This window comes from Phaeoacremonium minimum, assembly GCF_000392275.1.
Source record: "Phaeoacremonium minimum UCRPA7 unplaced genomic scaffold PA7_03_scaffold_290, whole genome shotgun sequence".
NCBI classification, from domain to species: domain Eukaryota; kingdom Fungi; phylum Ascomycota; class Sordariomycetes; order Togniniales; family Togniniaceae; genus Phaeoacremonium; species Phaeoacremonium minimum.
Window position 1 is genome coordinate 285358 of NW_006921195.1, and position 21316 is coordinate 306673.

A 21316-nucleotide genomic window follows, 5' to 3' on the forward strand; every position below is an offset into this window, starting at 1 on the left:
AGAGCGCATCCTCAGGCAGCGTGTCTTGGCCTGGCCGCTCGTTCGTCTCACCGGCCGCCGAAACTGGCTGTGACTCACACGCACACTCACGCACTCACTCACGCACTCTCGTACCTAGCAGGGGTGGGACTTTAAGTGCTTGCATGAAGCTATTCCCCTTTTCCCCTCTGCGTCTGTCGCTGCTCCACACTTCCTACCCACACCCACCCTCGCTCGACGGACGCAAGACATAACCTTGTTCGACACATGCATGCTGGGCCGCTTCGGTGGTCCGCAACTAGGTAGGTACAGGGAACCAGCGGCTTGGAATCATGTGGGGGGTCTTGGATTCGCCATGCTAGTCCGGTATTGCATGGCTACAAAGTCGACGCTTGAGCTTGTCTCATCTCTCCTCGCCGGAGACCTGGTAGGGTGCGCTGTTCATAGGCAAGGGAGGAGGTGCTGACCGAAATCGGTCGGTTACAGCAGCGGGTGTGAGTGCTTGCTTTTGGACGCCGCAGATGGATGGTGTGCTCTGCCAGATGCGTGGTTTGTTCACAGAATGCGCATTGGAGTAAGAGCACCGAATAACGCTCGCGAGACCGGGAGGGTGACTCGATGCGCAGGGACGAGGAGTCAAAGCAAACACACTACCACTCATGTCGCATTATTGCTATTCGTGTGGGGGTTGCTATTGCTCATAAGGGATTTGGAGACTCCGCTACAGCCTCCCAATCAAATACATTGTGTTCATAAGTGGCATGCAGCCTCGTGCCTGTGCAGATGTCCCCGACCATTCATGAGGCTATCTGCGCCTCCATACACCATGACTGACATCTGGCCAACGCTTCCTCATACGCCCGTGCCGGGGAACGCACCGGTTTTGGAGAGCACCACGAATGCCTTCTCGCGTGCTATGTATCCCTTCATTAGGCCCTGTGTAGTGGTGCATTGTTAGCAATCCGTTTTTAGACGGTTGTGTTAGCCAACCAATCGTGAGTAGTTACAGCGTTGGTTGGACCGTCGCTCAGTCAGCCTAAGAGGCGAGAAGAGGCAACGAGCTGCTGACGACTCTGCGATGACTGGACAGATATCGCAGCAATCTAGCGAGCACACAGAGCCTCATGACCAGGATGATTCACAGCACTTCGCCGGATCGTCCCGCGTGGCAACTAGCCTGCGTGTGGAGGAAGAGGAAATAAGGCGAAAACTAACCTTATAGATCATATTAGCCAGTAGGCACTCAACCTCATCTGTGTCTAGCTGCTGCTGGCTTCCTAGACTGATAGCTGCGACAAACTCCGCCAGCGGTATTCTCGTCCGGCGGAGTGGCGCCGCACCAGGCTCCTTCGGCTCCTCAAAGCCGCCAGCAATGAACACCTTTCGTAACAGATTGCGTAGCGCGATGTCGCGTCCTCTCTCTAGCGTCAAGTAGATACGTCGCTTTACGAATTCGTCTTCGCCTTCTTGGAGTGCAAGATCGAATGCGTGCAGTTCGCCCTTCTTGATGGCCTGTGATAGATTGAGAAATAGCTTCTGTAGTCGGGGGTACGGCTCTAGGAGCGCTCGAGTAGGTAACGTGTGGGTCGTAAGGAGATGGCATGGGATAAGGTACGTTAAGATCAACCTGTAACGGTTAGCTACTTCATTCCGCGAATGGTTATGGTCGATGTAAACGCACTCCTTATTCCGCTTGGCATCCTTGTGGCACAAGCCCCATGCCTCGGTGAGGTGCTTCTCTGCCTAGGACACTGTATTAGCATCAATATTTTCAACGTCATCCGGATACAAACCTCGACGTAGTTCTCCTCTAGAAATAGCAGTACACCTTGATAATACTTGAATGTCACGCGCTGTGACTTTGGGAAGCTCTCTAGTGGTGGCATATCACCCCTGTATGCACCTAGAGCTTTGAGAACGTTTCGGGACAGACTTGCCTGGTTCAGCTTGAAGTAAGTCTTGAACAGGAGGTTGATGATGTAGTAGATGCCCCATTTTCTTGACTCATCAAGTGAAGCCCTTCAGAGGAGGTCAGTGAATATCAGTGAGCAATCAACATACGTTACACACCTGTCATTTAGACAAAGGTTGAATATCCTGTTCAGCTGCCGTGCACAATCCTCGAGATGCTTGTGCTGCTCCATCTCGGGATCAAAGTCATCTTGGAAGACTGCATCTCCGTTCTCGGCCGAGTTTCCGTCTCTCTCTGCATCTGCTTTGATGGAGAATACTCTCAAGTATTTCCCGACGATGTAAAGGCAAGGGATTGTCCATGCCTCAAAGCCGTAACTCTGATAGCCTCGAATTAGATGAGACGCCAACTCCTTCCAGGTCTCATACACCTTCGCCCATGACGGCTATGCCTTATATTAGCTCAATATCCAGATATGACCGTATTGAGCTTGAAACCAAGCCGCGTCGCAGATGAGAGGCTGCATTTGGATTCTCGGCCTAGACTGATGGGTTTCCCTCACCTTACCACCTGGCGCACCGCCCTGGCCCTGCACAGCTAGTATCTCACCAGCCGTTTTCCAATAGCTCAAGTAGATGTCGGCCCAGCCATCAAGCTCGTCTTTAGAGAGCTTCACCTTATGCGGAAGTGAGTTGTTGAGATTACGCCGAATAAACGACCTCGCGTCATGGTAGTTTGTAGACCTCCATATAATCTGCAGCGTCTCCGGAACAAGGTCGGGTGATAGCGTCTCTGAGAGTATGTAGCCTGGCCTCTTACAAGTGGGGTCGAAGGCGGTCCCGAAGTCCTGGAAGATGAAGTCCATGATGAAGGACACCAGGGGTCAACTCACACGTGGTGAGCTGCTGATGTTGGTAAGCTTCCGCTAAACGTCACAGAAAGTGCAACCTTGATCTCGAGAGACTATGCACTTTCCAGCAGAGCATCTGAGTCGAAATATGAAGAGTTGTACCTCGCTGGAGCTTTGGTGAGAAGCAGGTCTAGGTGAGTTGAGATGAGCCCTTCCTGAGAGCCTTGGATGCTGATTGGCTGTTGCAAAGGCGGGAAGGTCCAAATGGGCACAAAGGCAGCCACCCAGAGAGCCAAGCACGTGCCAGCCAAATCAAGCCACAAGAAGCTCCGTCCCACCCAGCCACACCACATATTGTGGCTTGGTTGCCCTAGTCGCTTAGGGTTTAAGAAACCCTAAAATTCTGCGGAAGCTAGCATCCCCACTAGCAGACTGCTGCGCATTCTCCTCACAGAATTGTTAGCACCTACTTGTAGCATTTTTGGGCACCCACCTTGGCCCTCCTAATTCAGCCATCCACCCCAAGATTTTTTCCACGCCTTCGAGGTGGGATTTGACCTAGCCATCAACACCCTCACTTCTCGACGACAGCACATTCAAAGTAAGCCCATCTAGTCCAGTCCACTGCTGCTGTCTGAGCCCTCAAATACTAACTGTTTTCTAGATGGGTAAGTCAATCAATCCTACTGCACTGTCACCGAGGTCTCGAGAGCACTGGTCGATTGCATTGGCTGGGTATGGCGGAGCGCGATTGCGATAGAATTCTTCGGAAGGGACCACTGTATCGAGCGAACAGAACAGCAAAGACTTCGGGGAAATGAATTACTACAGCAAGTCTACTCTCAAAGATGGCTTGCCTCACTGAGGGGAAGATGTACTCGGTGGACTGGGGATGGCGAGGGTCACTGCCGCAAATTCGATTCACCAACCGCTCGACACGACGACGACTTTGAGATTGTTCGACTAGCCTTCGAATCGCTCCAGCTGCTCTCGTTCCCACCGCGGTCATCTCGTGTCTTGCAAATTGGCATCGTACTGACAAAAGTGTTCCAGGCCGTCTCCAGGAATACCAGGTCATCGGCCGGCATTTGCCGACCGAGTCCAACCCGACTCCCTCGCTGTACCGCATGCGAATCTTCGCCCCGAACACGGTCGTCGCCAAGTCCCGGTACTGGTACTTCATGCGCGGTCTCCGCAAGGTCAAGAAGGCCACCGGTGAGATCGTCAGCGTCAACGTGATCAGCGAGAAGCACCCCCTCAAGGTCAAGAACTTCGGCATCTGGATCCGCTACGACTCCCGCTCCGGCACCCACAACATGTACAAGGAGTACCGTGAGCTTTCAAGAACCGGTGCCGTCGAGGCCCTGTACTCCGACATGGCTGCCCGCCACCGTGCCCGTTTCAGATCTATCCACGTATGTTGCCCATTCTTTTCGAAGGATGATCCAAGGAGAAGGAATGGTATTAACATGCCCACTTAGATCCTCCGCGTTGTCGAGCTCGAGAAGACCGACGACGTCAAGCGTCCCTACATCAAGCAGCTGGTCACCAAGAACCTCACCTTCCCTCTGCCTCACCGTGTCCCCAAGATCAGCACCAAGAAGGTCTTCAGCGCGAAGCGACCGTCGACTTTTGCTTAAGTGGTTTTTCCGTGAGGGGGGCTGATTGGGTCGGGGCGGTTCTCCGAAAGGTTCTCCTGGTGTTCATTAGGGTTCAGGAACTGCAATTAGCATCTGCTCGGTAGAGCAACGAATGAATCAAAAATCCATTGCATGCGTGGGCTACTACACCAGAATTGTGCGAGGCTTAAAAAGTGGTATATTTTGTTCCAGTGATGGGAGAGTCTCGGTGAAATACGGTTCTTCAAGTGTCCCCCTGTAGACGGTATTCCCGTTGCCATTTATTTAATCTTACAGAGTGAAGCCCACAAAGGTATCCGACGTGTCATTAGCATCAGTGACAAACTCATTCCAGTTTGTCCAATCCATCAACTCCATATCCTGAGTCGCAGCAATATCCAAGCTGAAATCAAAATCAAAAGGGCCGTTAGGAGCCCGGAAGATGTCGTTTGGTGAGACGTTCCTGTCCTCCTCGTACGGGCTCGGCCTCATCAGTGGCAGCGGGCCACCAACATCAGCTGGGGGGAAGTCGATTACGACCGCTGGCGTTTGTGCCGGTGTCTGCTGTTGCGCTGGAGCTTCTGTCGGCTCCTTGTTTAGGTCCAGCTGGCTCAGCTGCGCCTGGGCACGCGCGGCCCTGGCCTTTTTCAGCAACTTCTTGATAGGCCGTAATAGGGTGCCTGCCTTCGTGTCTGCGATCTGGTCGCTCCACTGGCCGACGACGCTGTCAATGACTGCCCATGCCCTATCGACCAACGGGCCTGAAGTCTGGCTGCACAGCTCTGCAAGAGCCACAGCAAGCGGATGCCACTGCGGGTAGTTCTCTGTCCACCACCCAAACCGCTCTGCAAAAGGACCGTCCTTGCCGCGCTGTTGCAGCTCCATGATGGCTACGGCTGTTTGAAGCACATGTTCTCGCGAGACACGGCCCCGTGGCCTGCCTCCTGCTGCCGAAGAGCCGTGTGGCCCTCCCGTGCCAAAGGGGGCGTGCTGTTGCCGTACCTGGAAGGGGTACTGAAGTGACAACCAAAAGATGAGAATGATTAAGCGAACTGTGTGAGAAGCTAGTGCGGATGGATAGAAGTTCGGGTCGGCGTTCTTGACGAAGCGCTCCTCGAGCGCCTGCACGCGCCGCACCATGTCGTCCTCTGAGGGCTGAATTACCTGCATAGTGCCGTCCATGTCGGGCTTTTGGAACCGCGCCTGCGGATTGTGTAGGAACAAGAAGATGTCGCAGCACATAGACGTGCACAGACTGAAGGTGGTGTCTGTAGGACCCTCCTGGTCAACGAGCGGTGCCGTAGAATCGGGTCCGAAGTCAGCATCCGATATATTTGTGGGTAAGCGTGTGTTGTAGGAGTCGATAGATATCATGGCCTCTGTACCACGGTCTTCCACGCCTCGGACGTCCAGTACAACAATCTGCCACCAGAGTCTACGCCGCAGCTCGGCCTCATATGGTGAGAAGGCGAGGCCAGCACCATCGCGATGGAGACCAATGGCCTGCGCAAGACGTAGCACGAGTGCCAGGAGAGCCCAAGATGCGCGGGATTCACGGTGGTTACGTAGGCAACACTACATTATTAACATCTGGGTGCTTTTCAGGCAGCGAATTGGTATGACTTACGACATATAGAGCGAGTGCTTGGAACAACTCGAGTTGTGTACTATTGAGATAGTCCGCCTTCGCCAATGCCACTTCTACTGCCAGTCGAAACCTCTGCACAAGAGTGCTCCTTTCTTCCCCTAATTTGGACTTACAGCTTGCAGGACTGAGACTTGTAACTGCAGCAAAGTACATCGAGAAATACAGCGCTTCTGTGGCACGATCAACGGGGAAGAGATCTGGAGATCGCGCAAATCGCTCCAGCCCACTCTCCATGGTTGGCCTATGCAAGATCTTGAACAGCGGATCTACATTGTACCAGTAGACAGCAGATAGTTGCAGGATCTGTTCTGTCTCAGGATGAGTCAGTGAGACTGAACCAAATGCATTGGCATTGCCAAACACGGCTGCTCCAGTTGCCTGTCCGGGCGAGTTCACCGACTGCCCCTGGGAGTCTGGCGTAGACTCTGTGCCGGCATCCTCTTCATCGTCTGTGTCGCTAGATGTCTGAGCCAGCGCCTGCTTCAGACCCTCCACCTCGCCGCACAGGTTCGACCAGAACTCTCCGCTCAGATACTTCGCTGCCGGATCATCCTTGGACGGAGACAGACTTGCGCTTCTGTCCTCAGCCTGCTCGCGGCTCCCCTGACCTTGGCTGAAATCCTCTTGCGCAGCCTGTGGTTGCTGGGATGTCGACGTCGCAGTCGAGGCTGCCGAGGTTGAGGCAGCTGGCTTGAGCGCGCTCAGCGACGCCGGGTCGACCTTGCCCACGATCTCCTCGAGCTTGGCCAGCCTGTCCAGGAGCTCATGCTGGCGGTTCTGGCGCGGGCGCCTGTTCCTCTTGCGCGTGGGAAAGACACACTCGAGGCCTCCTCGGACGCACTGCGGACAAGGGTGCACCTTGCTGCACTTGACCTTGCGCTGGCGGCAGTTGGAGCAGCTGAGCGGCTTGAGCTGGCGTTCCTTGCCGGCAGCCGACTGTGGGCTCGAGCTCTGCATGCTCGGCTAAGCTTGGCTCTAATCCTCGACGAACGGAAGCAAAAAGCTTCACCAGACAGATATAGAGAAGCAACAGAAGATCGAATGAGGTTACTGTGGATTGGTTGGTTGGTTGGTGGGATGGGCGTGTGAAGCCTCGTAATGGATCCAGGCAGATGGAAGAGGCCCCACGTTACACCAAACGCTCTTCAGAATGGACCAGGAGCACCTCGGCCGCTACAATTGCCGTACCAAAGCGCCACTAGGCTGCCCCTCCTTCTTTTCTCCAGCCAGATCAAAGAAGTTAATCTCTGTAAGATTCTTGCAGGTGTTCCGCCCTGCATGAATCCATGCAGACAAAAGAAATCAACAAGGCAACAAGAATGATGGTTACCTTAGCTTCCATAGCTGGTAACGGAGGCGGCTCAAAGTACTGCAGTGCAATTCAGCTGCCACCGAACTAGCATCGCACAGATCCAGATTCGGAAGCTCAAAATGCGTGTTGTAGCGTTAGCTGCATCTGTAGTCGTGACTCATGACATGTTTCCGCCTGCCTTTGATACGAATTGAATACGAAACTGTATGAAACTGTATAAACAGAAGCTTCATGCCTGGGGAAGCAAATGAAGATAATTGAAGGCCAAGAAGCCTCACAAACCTGAAGAGTCACAAAGATGGGACCACCACTAGACAGCAAGAGTGACTGGGTCACAGTCAAGACGACGCTACCTACCCAGCCGCTCCCTCCCAACACTGAGCGGCCGTCAATCACGACCGAACGTATGGTCCTCAGGACTCTCACGCAGGATGATCTGGAGCAAGTGTGGGCGTTACGAACGCAGCCCGAGGTCATGGTCTGGACGGGGAGAGGTAATGTCGATGCAGATAAGTCAGAGACGCAAGCCAAGCTATCACCCTTTTTACCACCCAACGATCTCAAAACGTACAACTGGGCCATCTGTGACAAGGAGAGCGGCGACATCATTGGCATCGGAGGCGTGCACCTGTTCATCGGCGACCGAGGCTGGCCGGAGATCGGGTACATGTTCCGGAAGGAATACTGGGGCAAGGGCTTGGCGACCGAGTTCGTTCGTGCGTTTCTGGCCTCGTGGAACCAACTTCCTCGCTCTGAGGTCGAGATCCAGGTCCAGCCGGATTCACTCGCCGAGGGGGAGGGCGCGGACGGGGCTGCTGTCGAGGAGCGGCTGATGGCCATAACAGTTGGGGACAATTACAGAAGCCAGAACATATTGACCAAGTGCGGGTTTGAGCGCTTCTCTGTCTTCAAGGAGCCAGACTTGCGAGATCCATCTGTGGAGATTGAGTTGCTTCTCTTTCGGTATCTGCCTGGGCGGGCGCTGAAGAATTAGTTTCAGGTAGATGGATGTTAATGGTGATTAACCAGAACCATCATGGCATAGTGGACATTTCAGAGTCAAAATAGGAATTCAACGTCAATTGCACGCAGACCATCATGCTAGTCAGATCTATTTCCTCCTTTCTTGTTCCTTCGGCGCTCGCTGCGTAGTTGGAGAGGCGAAAGGCCGGTAGGCTGCCGTGGGTGGGGCCACTTTTCCGGACATTTTATCAAGTCCGCAGTTCCTCCGCTGAGGTTTGGCTCCGATCGCACTAGGCCGAATGACCGGGACGGCCTACGGACGGAGGTCTCACAACAACCGTGACTGTGGCGTCAAAAATCAAAAGTCTATTTAATTCAGACTCTCCTGTCGCGATGGCATTCTCAAGAGCTCTATCCACAGATTCAAAGATCAAACAATCGATTGTCTACAATTGAGGCAAGCAATCCAACCACCAGTCACACTTACACAAACCAATTACGAGTCAAATCAATACATACCTACAACAAAACAATGTCCGGACTATCAGGACCAGTCATCGCAGCTGCATCGGCGGGTATTCTTGGGTCGGCATGGAACTCAGGTACATCTCAATCTTAACCTCGTTATTTTCACTGATTCTAATCATGATCGTTCAGGCGGCGGAGCAATGTTGTCTCTATTGGCCGTCCCAGGCCTCCTGTCGGCAAACATCCCCTCGCAGGCACTCGCCAAACAGTGGGAAGGCATCTTCAGTCGAGGCAAGATGCTGGGCCCGCAGATGGCTCTGGTGTCGATGCTGGGCTACGCCTACCTGATCTACGACCGGAGGAGCCAGGGGCAGAGCTACTCGGGCTATGCCGCGGCGGCGGGCCTCTCGCTGGCCATCATGCCCTACACAATCATCCTCATGAGCCCCACCAACAACGCACTGCTGGGCGTGGCCAGTGGGGCGACCAAGACGCTGAGCGAGTCGGCTGTCAGGGAGCTGCTCGTCAAGTGGAAGGGCCTCAACCTGGTTCGATCCGTGATTCCCTTCGTGGGGGCTGTTCTGGGGCTCTGGAGCCTTGTTGCGTAGGCGGAGTGAGGTCGTTTGATTGATTGATGCCCGAATGGAAAAACGTTGAACAAACAACTTGGTTAATTGGGGTGTTTTGGTCCAGTATTGAACAGGAGACAGGAAAACAAATGCGAGGGACATGTTCAGATTAGTTTTGCATGGAAGATAGAAGCCAAGAGCAATCGTAATATGTGACTTTCAACTACTCAGGATTATCATGTAGATTGCGTCTCTTCAGGTCCGCGCTTCCTCAAAGCGAAGAGACACCACTTACAGCCTCCCGGGCTGATGTTGTGTATAGACATTTCGGATGACGGGGGGAACACAAGATCATGCCTTGGTCGAGTCCCCGTCAGCCGGCGTGTGAGAACTGACGAGAAGGTGAAAAAGAAAAGAAACGACAGAGTTAGTTGGCTGAAGAGCAGGTGCCGGGATGCACGTGGCATCCTGTAAGCGGCTCCGTCAGCACCTTCAAACGAGAGAACAGACACACAAAATGCACACAAACCCATAGACAGCACCACATAGCACATAGCACAGACCAACTGCCTTGTGCTGCACTACTGTATACTGTATACTGTACCGATACAGTACACAGCCCCCCTGGTCAAGCGCGAAACTCCCTGCGAGGATCTTTTAGGCCCGCCCGTGAGGTCCGTCCTGTCATCAGGCATGAGAAGAGAGAAGAGAGAAGAGAGAAGAAGGAGGCATGATCTTGCCGGTTGTCGTCACTACTAACAAACACCCCGCTGCACTGCACTTCACTACCTGGGTAACGTCAAGATACCTGATACCTACCTTAGCGCTAGCTTGACTCACCAGCCCCCCGCCGTCCCGTGCCGTCCGTCGCTGATTCTGCCTACTCTGGAGCGCGCTAACTTGACGTTAAGGTGGCCGCCCAGCACAACGCCGCCCCATCTGTCACAAGCAAGTTACTAGGTAGGCCTAGCCTAGTCACGCCAGCCGGTTTGAACAGCTACAAACAGCTTGGATTCTGTAGGCTGCCCTCCAGGTAGAGACGACACCTTCTCAGACACATCGCTCAATCAGGCCTTTCCTATATGACGCCTCATTTCCATTTCCTCCATTCTTCCACTTGCTGCTATCTGCCGGTCTGTCTGTCTGTGCAACCCCAAAAAGACTCACTGTGAGCGCTGCGCTGCTCTGATACTTTGAGACCCTGATACTCGGATACCCCGCGCGCCGACCAGACCGCCTGTTCTCTCGACAGCCGCTGCGTCGTCTGTTGCCCAATGATGCAATCGTGGTCCTTCCTCTGCCACTGACCGCCTGACGCTGCTGTTTGCTGAAGACACCCGACGACAGGCACAGTTAGCCAGCCATGGCGACTGCATCGCAGCCCGAAGCTGCTCCCCCTGATCCAAAGGCGTATTATGGCTATCTATTTGGAGCTGACAAGACACCGACCAAGGTGCTTGATGCTCTGCTGAGAGCCATCGCCCAACACATTGTAAGGCCGGCGCATCGCTCCCGCTGAGGGGGCGCGACCATGCCTACTAGACGGACGACTGACACCACACGCCAGATTACCGAACTCGGCGACAAGAGCGATCATGCTCTAACGCCAAAGAAACTCGCTGCCTTCTACAAGGCCGTTGGAGGCGACTACGATGGTATGCGGGCCCAGGACTGCCCCCGTTGTTGATGGAGTATCCGGGCCATTCACTTGCTGACCGCCTTTGCTGCACAGGACTCTTCCTCCAGGCTCCCTTCGACTCCATCTCCTATATCTGGCAGGTCACCGGCTGTCAGCACACGCTGCAGCCCTCAGACGATGACTTCGCCGCCCCCAGCGTCCCCGCGCTGACTCCCAAGGGCTTCGTGCGCTGGGAGTCCATCGAGATCCTGCTCGGGCCCGAGGAGCATGTGCCCTTCCTGCAGTTCGCCGTGCGCAACTGGGCACTCAAGAACCCGGACTCCGGCGAGGCGTTTCCTCTCGACCTGCCCAAGGAGGCCTTCCCCGCCGTGCCGGACCCGGACGTCGACAAGTGGCACAAGGCGTGCGCGGAGAAGCTGCGCAGGGAAGCTGCAAGTAAAGATGACTCGTCGACCGCATCGACAGCATCTGCTGCTGCTGCTGCCGCCGCCGCCGCCGCAGCTTCGGCCGCAGCGTTCGCGGCGACGGCCGACCGAGTGAAGCAGGCGTACGCTCATGTTCATGCGCCACCTAGCGCAGCCAACTCTCCGCGCCCACGACACGATCCCGATTACTTCACACCCCCCGTATCTTATGTTCACGTCCCACCGTCACGGTATCCCAGCGGTGTGCGTACGGCTACCGTACCTGGCGCGGTACCCGTCCGCGTGTCTCCCGAACGGTATCGCCAGAACTCGTCGTCGGCTGACGAGCGAGCGCGCAGACGCTCGTGCTCCGACTATCCCTCGCCGCCGCACGAGACCCCGATCTCCATGCACTCGTCCGGTCACCTCGACCCGCAGGCGCCGCGGGTCGTCATCCCGCCCCGCCGGCACAGCCAGCCGCGGCACTACAGCTCGAGCTCCGAGTCGGACGACGACGTCAGCCCGCGCAGCACGGCCAAGCGCCGCAGCCACCACCACTCGTCCAACGAGCCCATCTCCATCCGGCGGTTCGTCCAGCCCGACGGCGGTGCTGCGATGCCGCCCCCGGCGGCGCCGAACGCCCCGCCTGTCCTGCCCATCCCGACGATCAAGACCGAGGCCAAGATGCGCGCCGAGGACAGGGACAGGGAGACGCGCGAGCCCCGCAGGAAGAGCTTCCCCATCCCGCCCACCTGGCGCGAGAAGCTGTCGAACACGATCTCCGACGTGCTGCCGGGCGTGGACCGGCCGCGGAGCAGCAGCCGGGGTCATGGCAACGGGGGCGGTGCGCCGGTGGCGACGCGTCTGTCGCGGGATAATCTGCCTGGCTCGAGACTGGGCCGGAGCTGGTCTCACGATGACGGCGAGAGCGACGAGGATGACTCGGACCGTGAAAGGGACCGGAGCCACAGACGGAGGAAACGAGACAAGGAGTGGGATCGTGAGCGCGATCGCGACCGCGACCGGGACCGGGACCGAGACCGCGTGCGTGATCGCGACAGAGACAAGGACCGAGATCGAGACAGAGACCGCGAGAGGGACAGAGATCGGGACCGCGACAGACGCGACAGGGATCGCGACCGAGACCGAGACAGAGACAGAGACAGAGACCGGGACAGCTATCCGGAGCGGGAGCGCGATCGCGACAGAGACCGAGACCGCGAGCGGCGCCGGGGCCGCCGGCCGGACGAGGACTGGGAAGAGGCGCAGGACCGCCGCATGCGCCGCGAGCGCGACAAGTACCTCTCGCGGCCCGAGGCACAGCGGCGCACGAGCAGCCACGCAGACATTGACCGCCACCGAGACTCGGACTTTGATCTGCGGGAACGCGATAGGGACAGGGATAGAGACCGGGACCGCGATCGCGATCGGGACAGGTTCTGGGACGATAGGCGCCGGCGCGGGGAAGAGCGCCTGCCCAGCCCTGTGGTCACTGGCGTCAGCGGCCGGAAGTATCCTGAGCCTGGCTGGAACTGATCCCAGGGTGAAGAGTTTATCAACGAGGGACAAAGTCCAGATATGAGAGGTTGTGGAAGTGGCAATAGCCCGTTTCTTTAACGGAGGCCCCGCGAGAAAACAGAATATCAAGAAACGCAACTCAGCAAAACAGCAATGAAATGAGCCTCACGGCGACGACAACGACCAACTCACGACGAGACGAAGAGAGAGGAGGAGCAGAAACGCACCAGCAGCGTCTTACGAACGAATCTTAATGATGTGAATCGCAAGCAATGTCTTTTTGTATTTGTTGTACTTTTAGAGCGTTTCGGCAAGCGATACTTTGTTGGATATGGGCCCAGGCAGGGAGTTGGTCGCTGAGACTCAACAGGATCTAACTCAAGGGAGAGGGAATAGAAACGGATAGCGGTGCAGCAGTGTGCCGAACGAATGATGAATACAAATGGTATTGACAATACTATCTTGAGAGCTATTATTTCTCGTCTCTCCATGTCGAGACACATCCCCAGGTGGCTGCTTGTTGTCATCAGCCAAGCCTGCTTCTTGGTGATAGCCCTCTTTCAGCCCTCTATGCTCTGATCAATGAAACCTGTGTCCCATGGGTGGTACCTGAACGCCGTAAACGACCGCTTCTGCCTGCCACCACCTGCTTTGTACACGCTCTGAAAGAAATATTATGTAGCGAGGGTAGGTCAGGGTTATGCCTGACTAAGGCATGGTCCCTCATATGAACGCCTAGTGATGGTTGGTGTGGCCATCGTGCTCACTATGGCCTTCACTCTGAGCAGCATGGCTGCCGTGGCTGCTTCCCGGCGGCGAGGCTTCAGTTCCAGAGCAGCAACCCTTGGCAACGCAGTCGTCTACACAATCCAACAGGCACGACTTGCCTTGACCCCTGGCGCAGCTCATTCCGTCTACGCTTCCGTCGGTAGTCCCGTCGTACCTAGCAACTTCCAGGTGATCATGCGTCTTGTCGAGACAGAACTCGGGTTGGATGGTAGCGCTGTGAATGCCGTATGCGTGTAGACACTTGCGGGCCTTCTTTGCGAGTTCCATGTATTTCTCGCCGCCAGCCTCCGAAATTGGGAACTCGACCTGGATGTGTAGAGATGCGACTATGTTGGTATCGGAGAGCTGCCAGATATGGATGTGGTGGCAGCTGACAACGCCAGGCAGCGCCTGAATGTCCTCTCTGATATCGTTAACCTCAATGTGCTCGGGCGTGGCCTGCAGCAGGATCTTCGACGTCGCTTTCGTCAAAGGAATGGCGGATTTCAGGATGATAAGCGTGATGAACAGTGAAACTGCGGGATCGGCATAGAAGCGGCCCGGCCAGTCTGTGAGCCAGATAATCAGGGCTGTGGCGATAACTCCGACGTTGCCAAGTGCGTCACCTAGGACGTGGAGCACCATTGCATTCATGCCCATGTCCCCGTGGTTGTGGCCGTGTCCGCCGCCTGAGCTGGGTTTCTTCGGCCTGTTGTGGTTGTGCGCCTGGTGGGAATCCCGTCTGGACCGTCTTGATGTCGATCGACCGCCATAGTATGGGCGGTGATCCGTACCGTTGCCCTTGATTAGGGGAGTATCCTCAGTGGCCTCATCGTCCACGATAGGGTTCTCATCTGGACTCTCATCGCTACCCGACTCATCGCTCTCCTCGTTGAGCTGAGGTCTGCTGGCCTCGATGATTTCCTGACGAAAGCTAGCCGGGTGAATGCTTAGATCCTCAATACTAGTGAGGCGAGTATGCCGTAAGCTGTTAGCACGGCGTCGTTGCCTTCCCCTGGACCCTTGTGAAGCCCGACTCTCGCATCGACCTATAACCTCGGACCGAGCGCCATCGCTGCGGTCGAACGTGATATGGCGCGAATTAAGAGACTGTGTGCTCGGTGCGTTGAACCTCGCGACAGCTGCTTCGGGGAGCAAGTCCGCAATCCTTCCATTCTCGTCCGCCGGGCCTCCATCGACGGCGTCCTCGGGGATAGCCCTGCCCTCCTCGGCAGCATGCAAATCGTCGTGCTGGTGAGTGTGCTCGTGTCCGTGATCATGATCGTGGCCATGTCCTTCATGATCGTGGTCATCATGGCCGCCGTGCGAATGCCCGTGCCCTCCTAGAACCAGAAACCCGACAAGATTAGAGCCAAGACCAAGAGACCCGACGATCAAGATGAGCTTCGCGTTTCCGATCTCGGGCGGGTCGATGAATCGAGTGAGGGCTTCGAGGATGATAGAGACGCAAAGAGCAATCAGAAAAACGGCGTTGAAGAATGCGCCGAGGATCTCGGCTCTGAGCCACTGCAGCATCTGTTAGCTCCGAACTCGAAGTACGCCTATATTGAAGATGAAAAGACGTACGCCATACGAATACTTGTCACTAGTAGCTTTCCGAGCTACAACAACAGCCCATAAGCCGACAAGCAAGGAGATAATGTCGTTGAGCTACATGCATGGAACGTGGTTAGCGGGAGCAATCCGAGGCCTCGGGTTGGCAGACGCACCATGTGGAAAGCATCGGCCATGAGAGCCAGCGAGTGTACCATGAATCCGACAGTCAGCTCAAGGAGGAAGAAGGCGACATCGATGGCCAGCATGATGCTGATGCGGGTTGATTTGGACCACGCCATCGTTGCCAGGGAGGGAGAGCACAGGAGCTCTCAACCACCAGAGAAATAAAGGTTATATAGGGCGAGATAGCCGTCAAAAGATATAGTAACAAGTGAAAAGACAAAAGAAGGAGAAAAAGAAGTTTGCTTGGTCCTGGCACGACGTGATTTGATTGCTGTTTGCGAAGTGCGCAGAGGCAAGGACAAGGGATCGCAATATTAGAGTTTTGAGGGTCGCCTCCTCCTCTCCGCTTATCGCGAGCGCGCGTGTGTGTGTCGGTTGTCTTGGAGCTGACGGACACCGCCGATAAGGGAGCAGGGGTCGCTCTGCAGCAGCCCAAATGACGTCGCCACAGGTGGCTTGACGCACTGTAAGGATTACCTCAGGCGTGCACAGTCAGTGCTGTACCAAAACTATTTCTGCGACTGCAAAGTGTCGCCAAAGTCGCTGTTTGGGAGTGCGTCGTTGTGAGGGAATTTCACTTGACTTCTTCAATGTTGAGCTGACGAAGCTATGACAAAAGAAAAAAGGGACTGAAAGAGGAGCAGGTGCCAGGTGGAAGGAAGGAGCGATGCGATGGTGGTGGTGCCTTGTAGCCGTCAAGGTTGTTGCTTGATGTGGAGCAAAGCACATCATTTTCTTCACTTGTCGCTTGATAGCGTCTTATAGCGGCCATGGTACAAAAACAGCTGCCCTTTTGGTGTGCGACATCAGGCGAGCTACAGTGCCCTCCATCCGGGGCCGAGCTCCACCACCATTAGACGTTTCCCTTTCCTTAGCGATCGTCGTCCGCACATCGGGGCCACCCCCCGGCATCTGCTTCGGCTCGGAGCGGCCATCACTCCCACCAAATCCGAAGGTCCCGTGATCCCCGTTGCTGAACCGGACTACTACCTACAGTAGGTAGGTAGCTTTGCTCTAGAAGATAAGATAACGACCTGTGTCAAGCCATTCTAGGAAGGGAATTCTCACAGAATTCTCACAAGATCGGGCATGCATTTGATACTTGGCACATCTTTAAGATCTGTTTACAGGGTGGACATATCTATTGATAAAGGCAATCACGTCCCGAGAGTACTTAAGGAGAGCAGCGAGATCTGCCCAATGCCCCCTCGCTCCGCGATTCTTTTATTCGACTCAATGTGTATTATAAAATAGCCATCGTCCCCAATAGCATCGTTCAAGTTGACCTTGTTGCCCTCATAACCAGAGCTTTGCTCACATAGTTGTCTGATCAGATCGATTGCGTTTTAAATGGATAGTACGCGGTGAAACCTGCACTGTCAAGCTCTGTGGCTGGGACTGGCTGGTTTAAAAGTTCCAGGCTGCCGCACATCCTGAAGCGATCCAATAGTAATGACATAACTCAGGCATACTAATGCAAGGATCTTTAATTTTGACTGGCCATGGGCCACAACGGCGAGGCTCTCATGAGGCGGGAACTGGGCAGGTCTTTGCCTGACCAGTCTGATATAAATCATGGTCTCTTTCCATCTCTGTCCTCAAGATCCTCACTTCTTTCGTAACTCAATTTTATCCTACACAGTCACCCTCATGTGATCATATCTTATACAAGAATAATATACGGCTTTCTGAAGCGACTGGAGTATCGACTGCTGTCATGGACAATACAGTCCTCTTTGATGATATGAATCTCGACCCTCTATATGAGGATAATACACCTATTGCAAAGAATGTTCCACTGAGTTCTTGGGATGTTGTTCCAGCAGAGACCATCGTGTGGGACGAAGGCACTTCCTTGGATGGCGCAGATGAGGCGATGGACTTGGATGAAGCCCAATTCATCCTGGAAGGTCGCGATCTCATCAATCCGAACATTCACAAATTGCCTCTTGAAGATCTTGGAGATGGGTTCGGGTCCACCTTCTCAACTGCCCACTCATCCTTCAATTTTTCTAGCGAGCCGATCCAGAACATACCTTCCGCGCCTGACTGCGCGACTTTCGCCGGTGATTACGTTGACAAGAATAACACGAAAATTGTTCCCAGCCGGAACATCGATGTTCCTTTACGGAGTCATGTATCATCTTCTGCCCAGTATGCGCGACCAGCAGACTGGGAGACCTGGAAGGCAGCAATCCAAAACCTGTACATCAACCATAACCTCACTCTGGACGACGTCATCATTGTTATGAAACACCGGCACAACTTCAACGCAACGTAGGTACCATCACCACGTGTTGGATCATGACTAATTTGATTTCCAGCAAGAAGATGTACAAGAGGCAGTTTACTAAGTGGAAGTGGCGAAAATACGGATCGTCAAGACTTTCACAGTCGGATCGGCCCTCAAGACCTGATACAAAGTCATGCATACGTCGGCGGGCTTTACATACTAAAGCACTTCTTTACGAGAACACGTCTACTAAACTGAGGACTGAAGCTCTACACACTTTCCATCAATTCCTGATATCGGTGAAGGTGGCAAAATACTCCAGCTTCTTCAATTTGGCCGACGAGAGCACCGTGTGCATTTCATATGCTATACCTTTATTCGGTCGCGGAGAACCAGCGCGCGCGGGGGCATATCTAAGACGAGGGTTCTTGAAATTAGAGGGGACTCTCAGAAATGTGAATGCCCGCAGGGCTTTCGGCCTTATAGTTGAAACCCTAGGCTGGCTTCTCCGCTATGGTCGAGATGATCTTGCGAAGATCTTTCTCTCGCATGTAACAAATATTTCTGCCATTATAGCAGCATGGCATCCCTTGCGCCACATATCACCAACTCTACAAAGACTACAAGATGCGGGCGCTGATGAGCTTCTCCAATTTGTTCTTACTGCATATGATCTGTACATTGACTGGATGAACGGATTGCCTGCTGTCTCTGATTTCCATAAGCTTAGCGGGAAGACCGAACGCCTACTGCAAGAACAGAAATTTGGGATTGGAGCAACCCACATCGAATGGAAAGTGAGAGAAATAGCGTCAGAGTACGACCGACACATGTCGAAAATCACCGACTTGAACCGAGAATCTGAGATTGAACTCTTCGACCTAGAGGTCGCTCGGTTGAGATTCCAAGATGCCATTGAAGTCTACTTAGAGGATTTTGTCGATCGTGTGCAGATGTTGATGGACCGCATAGCAAAGGCGTATAAGGGCTCTATTATTCCGGATGCTATGTGGAGGAAGTCTCACGTCATACGTTACCTTCTTGTGATGGAAATGTTCACCAAGTATCGGTTCCGCACTGGGAAGGTAGAGATTGCGACTTCAGAACTCAAAACCTTTCTTGAAGCATTCATAAGGAATAAGGAGGCTGCAGTCCCACAGATGTTCTTTGAGTACGTATATTTATTACGAAAATATCACGGAATGTACAGGGAAGCCGACGAGCTTGAAAATCTACTTATGTCTGTTCCCCGGCTTGAAATTCCAAATCATGAACGCATCATGGAAGAGGAAGTTGGCAACCCAATTTAGGATGAGAAGATAGAAGTGAGTTCTCGGTCAAAAGAGACTCTGAGTTGTATGAAGGATAGATTCAGAGGCCTTGGTTGGAGGCTTATGTTGGGTTAGTGAAAGAAATTCAAACATGATGACATCACTAACATAGTATATCCTGTATGAATAGCTAAAATATCACTAATGTCTATTTTTGTGAAGATAATTCAATTATCTAAGGCATCTTTCGGTGTCTTTTTCAATCTTGTAACTTCTTTTGTATGCTAACCATGGATCAGATGATGGAAGTCAAGTCTTGGCGCGCCCCACCTTTCCGGCTCGGACTATTTCCTATACGTCGACTTAGATACTACAATAGTAAGAGCTATAGCACTCAGCCCTGTGTTCATATCTGCTACCTCCCGATTCCCCAGAATTTTGATCCCTAATTGAACTACAGCAGCGCTTAGCGTATAAATAGGCAACCCCATGCAAGCAGCAAAGGTCGCAGACCAGAGGGCCCTGCACCGGTCCCAGAGCAGGTCATCAGCCCCAGGAGGACGGCAAGCCTGCAATATCTGCAAAGAGCGAAAAGTGCGATGTGATAGAGCTAGTCCCAAATGCGGACGTTGCATGAGACTTCGTCAGAATTGTAGCTATGATTACCACTCCGGCCGCAGTTCCTCACGATCTGATATGGCCCTCCAACTGACACAGCTCCAGGAACGACTGTGTAAGTGGGACCCCTCAGCACAGCGGGTGCAGTGAGCTGGCTCTATGATGCTAATTGATATTCATATTCAAGCAAGGGCCGAGGCTCAACTGGCTATGACGCCTTCGACAATAGATCTCACATACTCACTCATGGGAGACATGGGTCAGCCAATGCATTTCTCCCCTGGCCCTCTAATCCATAAATACTGCCTGCAAAACAGCCCTCAACTTGGAATGCCCCAAATACAAGATAACTGGGATTACAGCAGTGGAAACTCAGGATTTGTGGACCCGGATCTTCTCGGTGCATTGATCACCTCTCCAACCAATGCTGAAATGAACCTGGACTGGTGAGCATTTACCCAGATGTGCAGCATATACGCAGGTTTTAAAAGTGTTGCTAAATGTCTCATGCAGGTCCGCAATGTCAGGTGCAGAATCCGATGTGGCAAATGTGAATACCGATCCTGCCACAAAGCAAAACCAAACAGCCTCCTCTTCGATTAGTCCACACAACGAATTAGCTGAGTTGATTTCACAGAATGATCTGAACAAACTGTGAGCGGGCAACATGCAATTTTCATGTCTCAGTACTGACACTTTGAATAGTCATGACTTGTATTTCGATATATCATATCCGACGCTGCCCATTTTGAGTCGCCGAAGGTTCATGATTGAACGCGAGAAGAATTCCATTTCTAGATCGTCTTCCAGCCTCATCTACTCAGTGGCTATGATAGGAGCAGGCACACTTTCCCAGTATCGGCCCTTGCAGCAAGTGTGCTATCACCTAGCACGAAAATATTTGGAGATGTGCGAATTAGACGACGACAGCAGCGACCTGGCTAGCATTAATGTCTTTCAAGCTTTTGTTTTTATCATCAGATATGAAATCACGAATAACAGACTCGAGAGGGCGTGGATGACCCTCGGCCGCGCTATAAGACTAGCAAAACTGCTGAATTTGCATCGAATGGACCAAGTCGAGACAGCATGCGTTGATGGCTCGAAGTTAGGACTCTCGCTCCCACCGACAGACGACCCGGCTTTACTAGAGGAACGAAGGCGGTCCTTCTGGGGATTGTATATCTTGGAGAGTTACGCTTGCACACGAACCGGGATGCCCAGTCATCTTGGTGAAGCACAGGTGCGTACCCCTCTCTCGAATTTGTATGTCACCAAAGTATAAAGCTGATGAACTAATACTCCTTCAGTCATTTCATACTAGAATCCCGTCACCTGGAGGGATCGATGACCCTGCTATCTCTGAGCAGATGCCTTTCTTTACTGAGGCAATGCATACCACAAACTTCCTCGGATTATCATCCTATGCTGCCTGTGTATTCATGGTCGAACTAGCCCTTCAATGTTTCGATCATAGCCGAATGGCGGAGACGAATGATGAAAATAAGGGATTCTGGGATCGTCATTATAGCCTCGTCAAGAACATCGAAGAGCGTAATGCGATCATGTCAGCATTTTTCAGTACAAGTGCGCTCACACAGGACCCTATTGCATTATCAAGACACTTGAACATGTGTTCACTCGAGATTCAGTTGCACGAGGCGGCGATCAGAGAGATTTCAAGACAAGCTTTGCCTCCTGGTATGGCATCAGAAAGCCGCACACGTTCTCTAGCCGCGGCAGAGAGAATATTTGGAGCCGTTCAACTGAATTGGAGGGAGCAACAATCAGAGGTGAGATAAAGA

General features: G+C 53.5%; 7 protein-coding genes across 7 annotated transcripts; 4 read left to right on the plus strand and 3 right to left on the minus strand.

Moving 5' to 3' along the window:
- Window positions 1-831: 831 nt before the first annotated feature.
- UCRPA7_3690 (putative cop9 signalosome complex subunit 12 protein) lies at window positions 832-2756 on the minus strand (the record flags this gene model as incomplete). Its single annotated transcript, XM_007916342.1, has 5 exons — window positions 832-915; window positions 1195-1722; window positions 1773-1998; window positions 2050-2336; window positions 2454-2756. The coding sequence occupies 5 exons, from the start codon at window positions 2754-2756 to the stop codon at window positions 832-834; spliced, it is 1428 nt and encodes a 475-aa protein (XP_007914533.1).
- Window positions 2757-3405: 649 nt separating this feature from the next.
- Window positions 3406-4381, plus strand: UCRPA7_3691 (putative 60s ribosomal protein l20 protein; the record flags this gene model as incomplete). Its single annotated transcript, XM_007916374.1, has 3 exons — window positions 3406-3409; window positions 3795-4156; window positions 4223-4381. The coding sequence occupies 3 exons, from the start codon at window positions 3406-3408 to the stop codon at window positions 4379-4381; spliced, it is 525 nt and encodes a 174-aa protein (XP_007914565.1).
- A 270-nt stretch (window positions 4382-4651) lies between these two features.
- On the minus strand, window positions 4652-6965 carry UCRPA7_3692 (putative c6 transcription protein; the record flags this gene model as incomplete). The annotated part of the gene is made up of 4 exons (XM_007916214.1): window positions 4652-5863; window positions 5988-6064; window positions 6122-6798; window positions 6850-6965. The coding sequence occupies 4 exons, from the start codon at window positions 6963-6965 to the stop codon at window positions 4652-4654; spliced, it is 2082 nt and encodes a 693-aa protein (XP_007914405.1).
- Window positions 6966-7726: 761 nt separating this feature from the next.
- On the plus strand, window positions 7727-8314 carry UCRPA7_3693 (putative acyl- n-acyltransferase protein; the record flags this gene model as incomplete). Its single annotated transcript, XM_007916333.1, has 1 exon — window positions 7727-8314. One exon carries the CDS (start codon window positions 7727-7729, stop codon window positions 8312-8314), a length of 588 nt encoding a protein of 195 aa, XP_007914524.1.
- Window positions 8315-9047: 733 nt separating this feature from the next.
- UCRPA7_3694 (hypothetical protein) lies at window positions 9048-9359 on the plus strand (the record flags this gene model as incomplete). Its single annotated transcript, XM_007916359.1, has 1 exon — window positions 9048-9359. One exon carries the CDS (start codon window positions 9048-9050, stop codon window positions 9357-9359), a length of 312 nt encoding a protein of 103 aa, XP_007914550.1.
- A 1324-nt stretch (window positions 9360-10683) lies between these two features.
- UCRPA7_3695 (putative hydroxyproline-rich glycoprotein dz-hrgp protein) lies at window positions 10684-12899 on the plus strand (the record flags this gene model as incomplete). The annotated part of the gene is made up of 3 exons (XM_007916227.1): window positions 10684-10812; window positions 10888-10975; window positions 11053-12899. The coding sequence occupies 3 exons, from the start codon at window positions 10684-10686 to the stop codon at window positions 12897-12899; spliced, it is 2064 nt and encodes a 687-aa protein (XP_007914418.1).
- Window positions 12900-13616: 717 nt separating this feature from the next.
- Window positions 13617-15505, minus strand: UCRPA7_3696 (putative zinc cadmium resistance protein; the record flags this gene model as incomplete). Its single annotated transcript, XM_007916322.1, has 3 exons — window positions 13617-15176; window positions 15237-15320; window positions 15380-15505. The coding sequence occupies 3 exons, from the start codon at window positions 15503-15505 to the stop codon at window positions 13617-13619; spliced, it is 1770 nt and encodes a 589-aa protein (XP_007914513.1).
- Between the last annotated feature and the right edge of the window lie 5811 nt (window positions 15506-21316).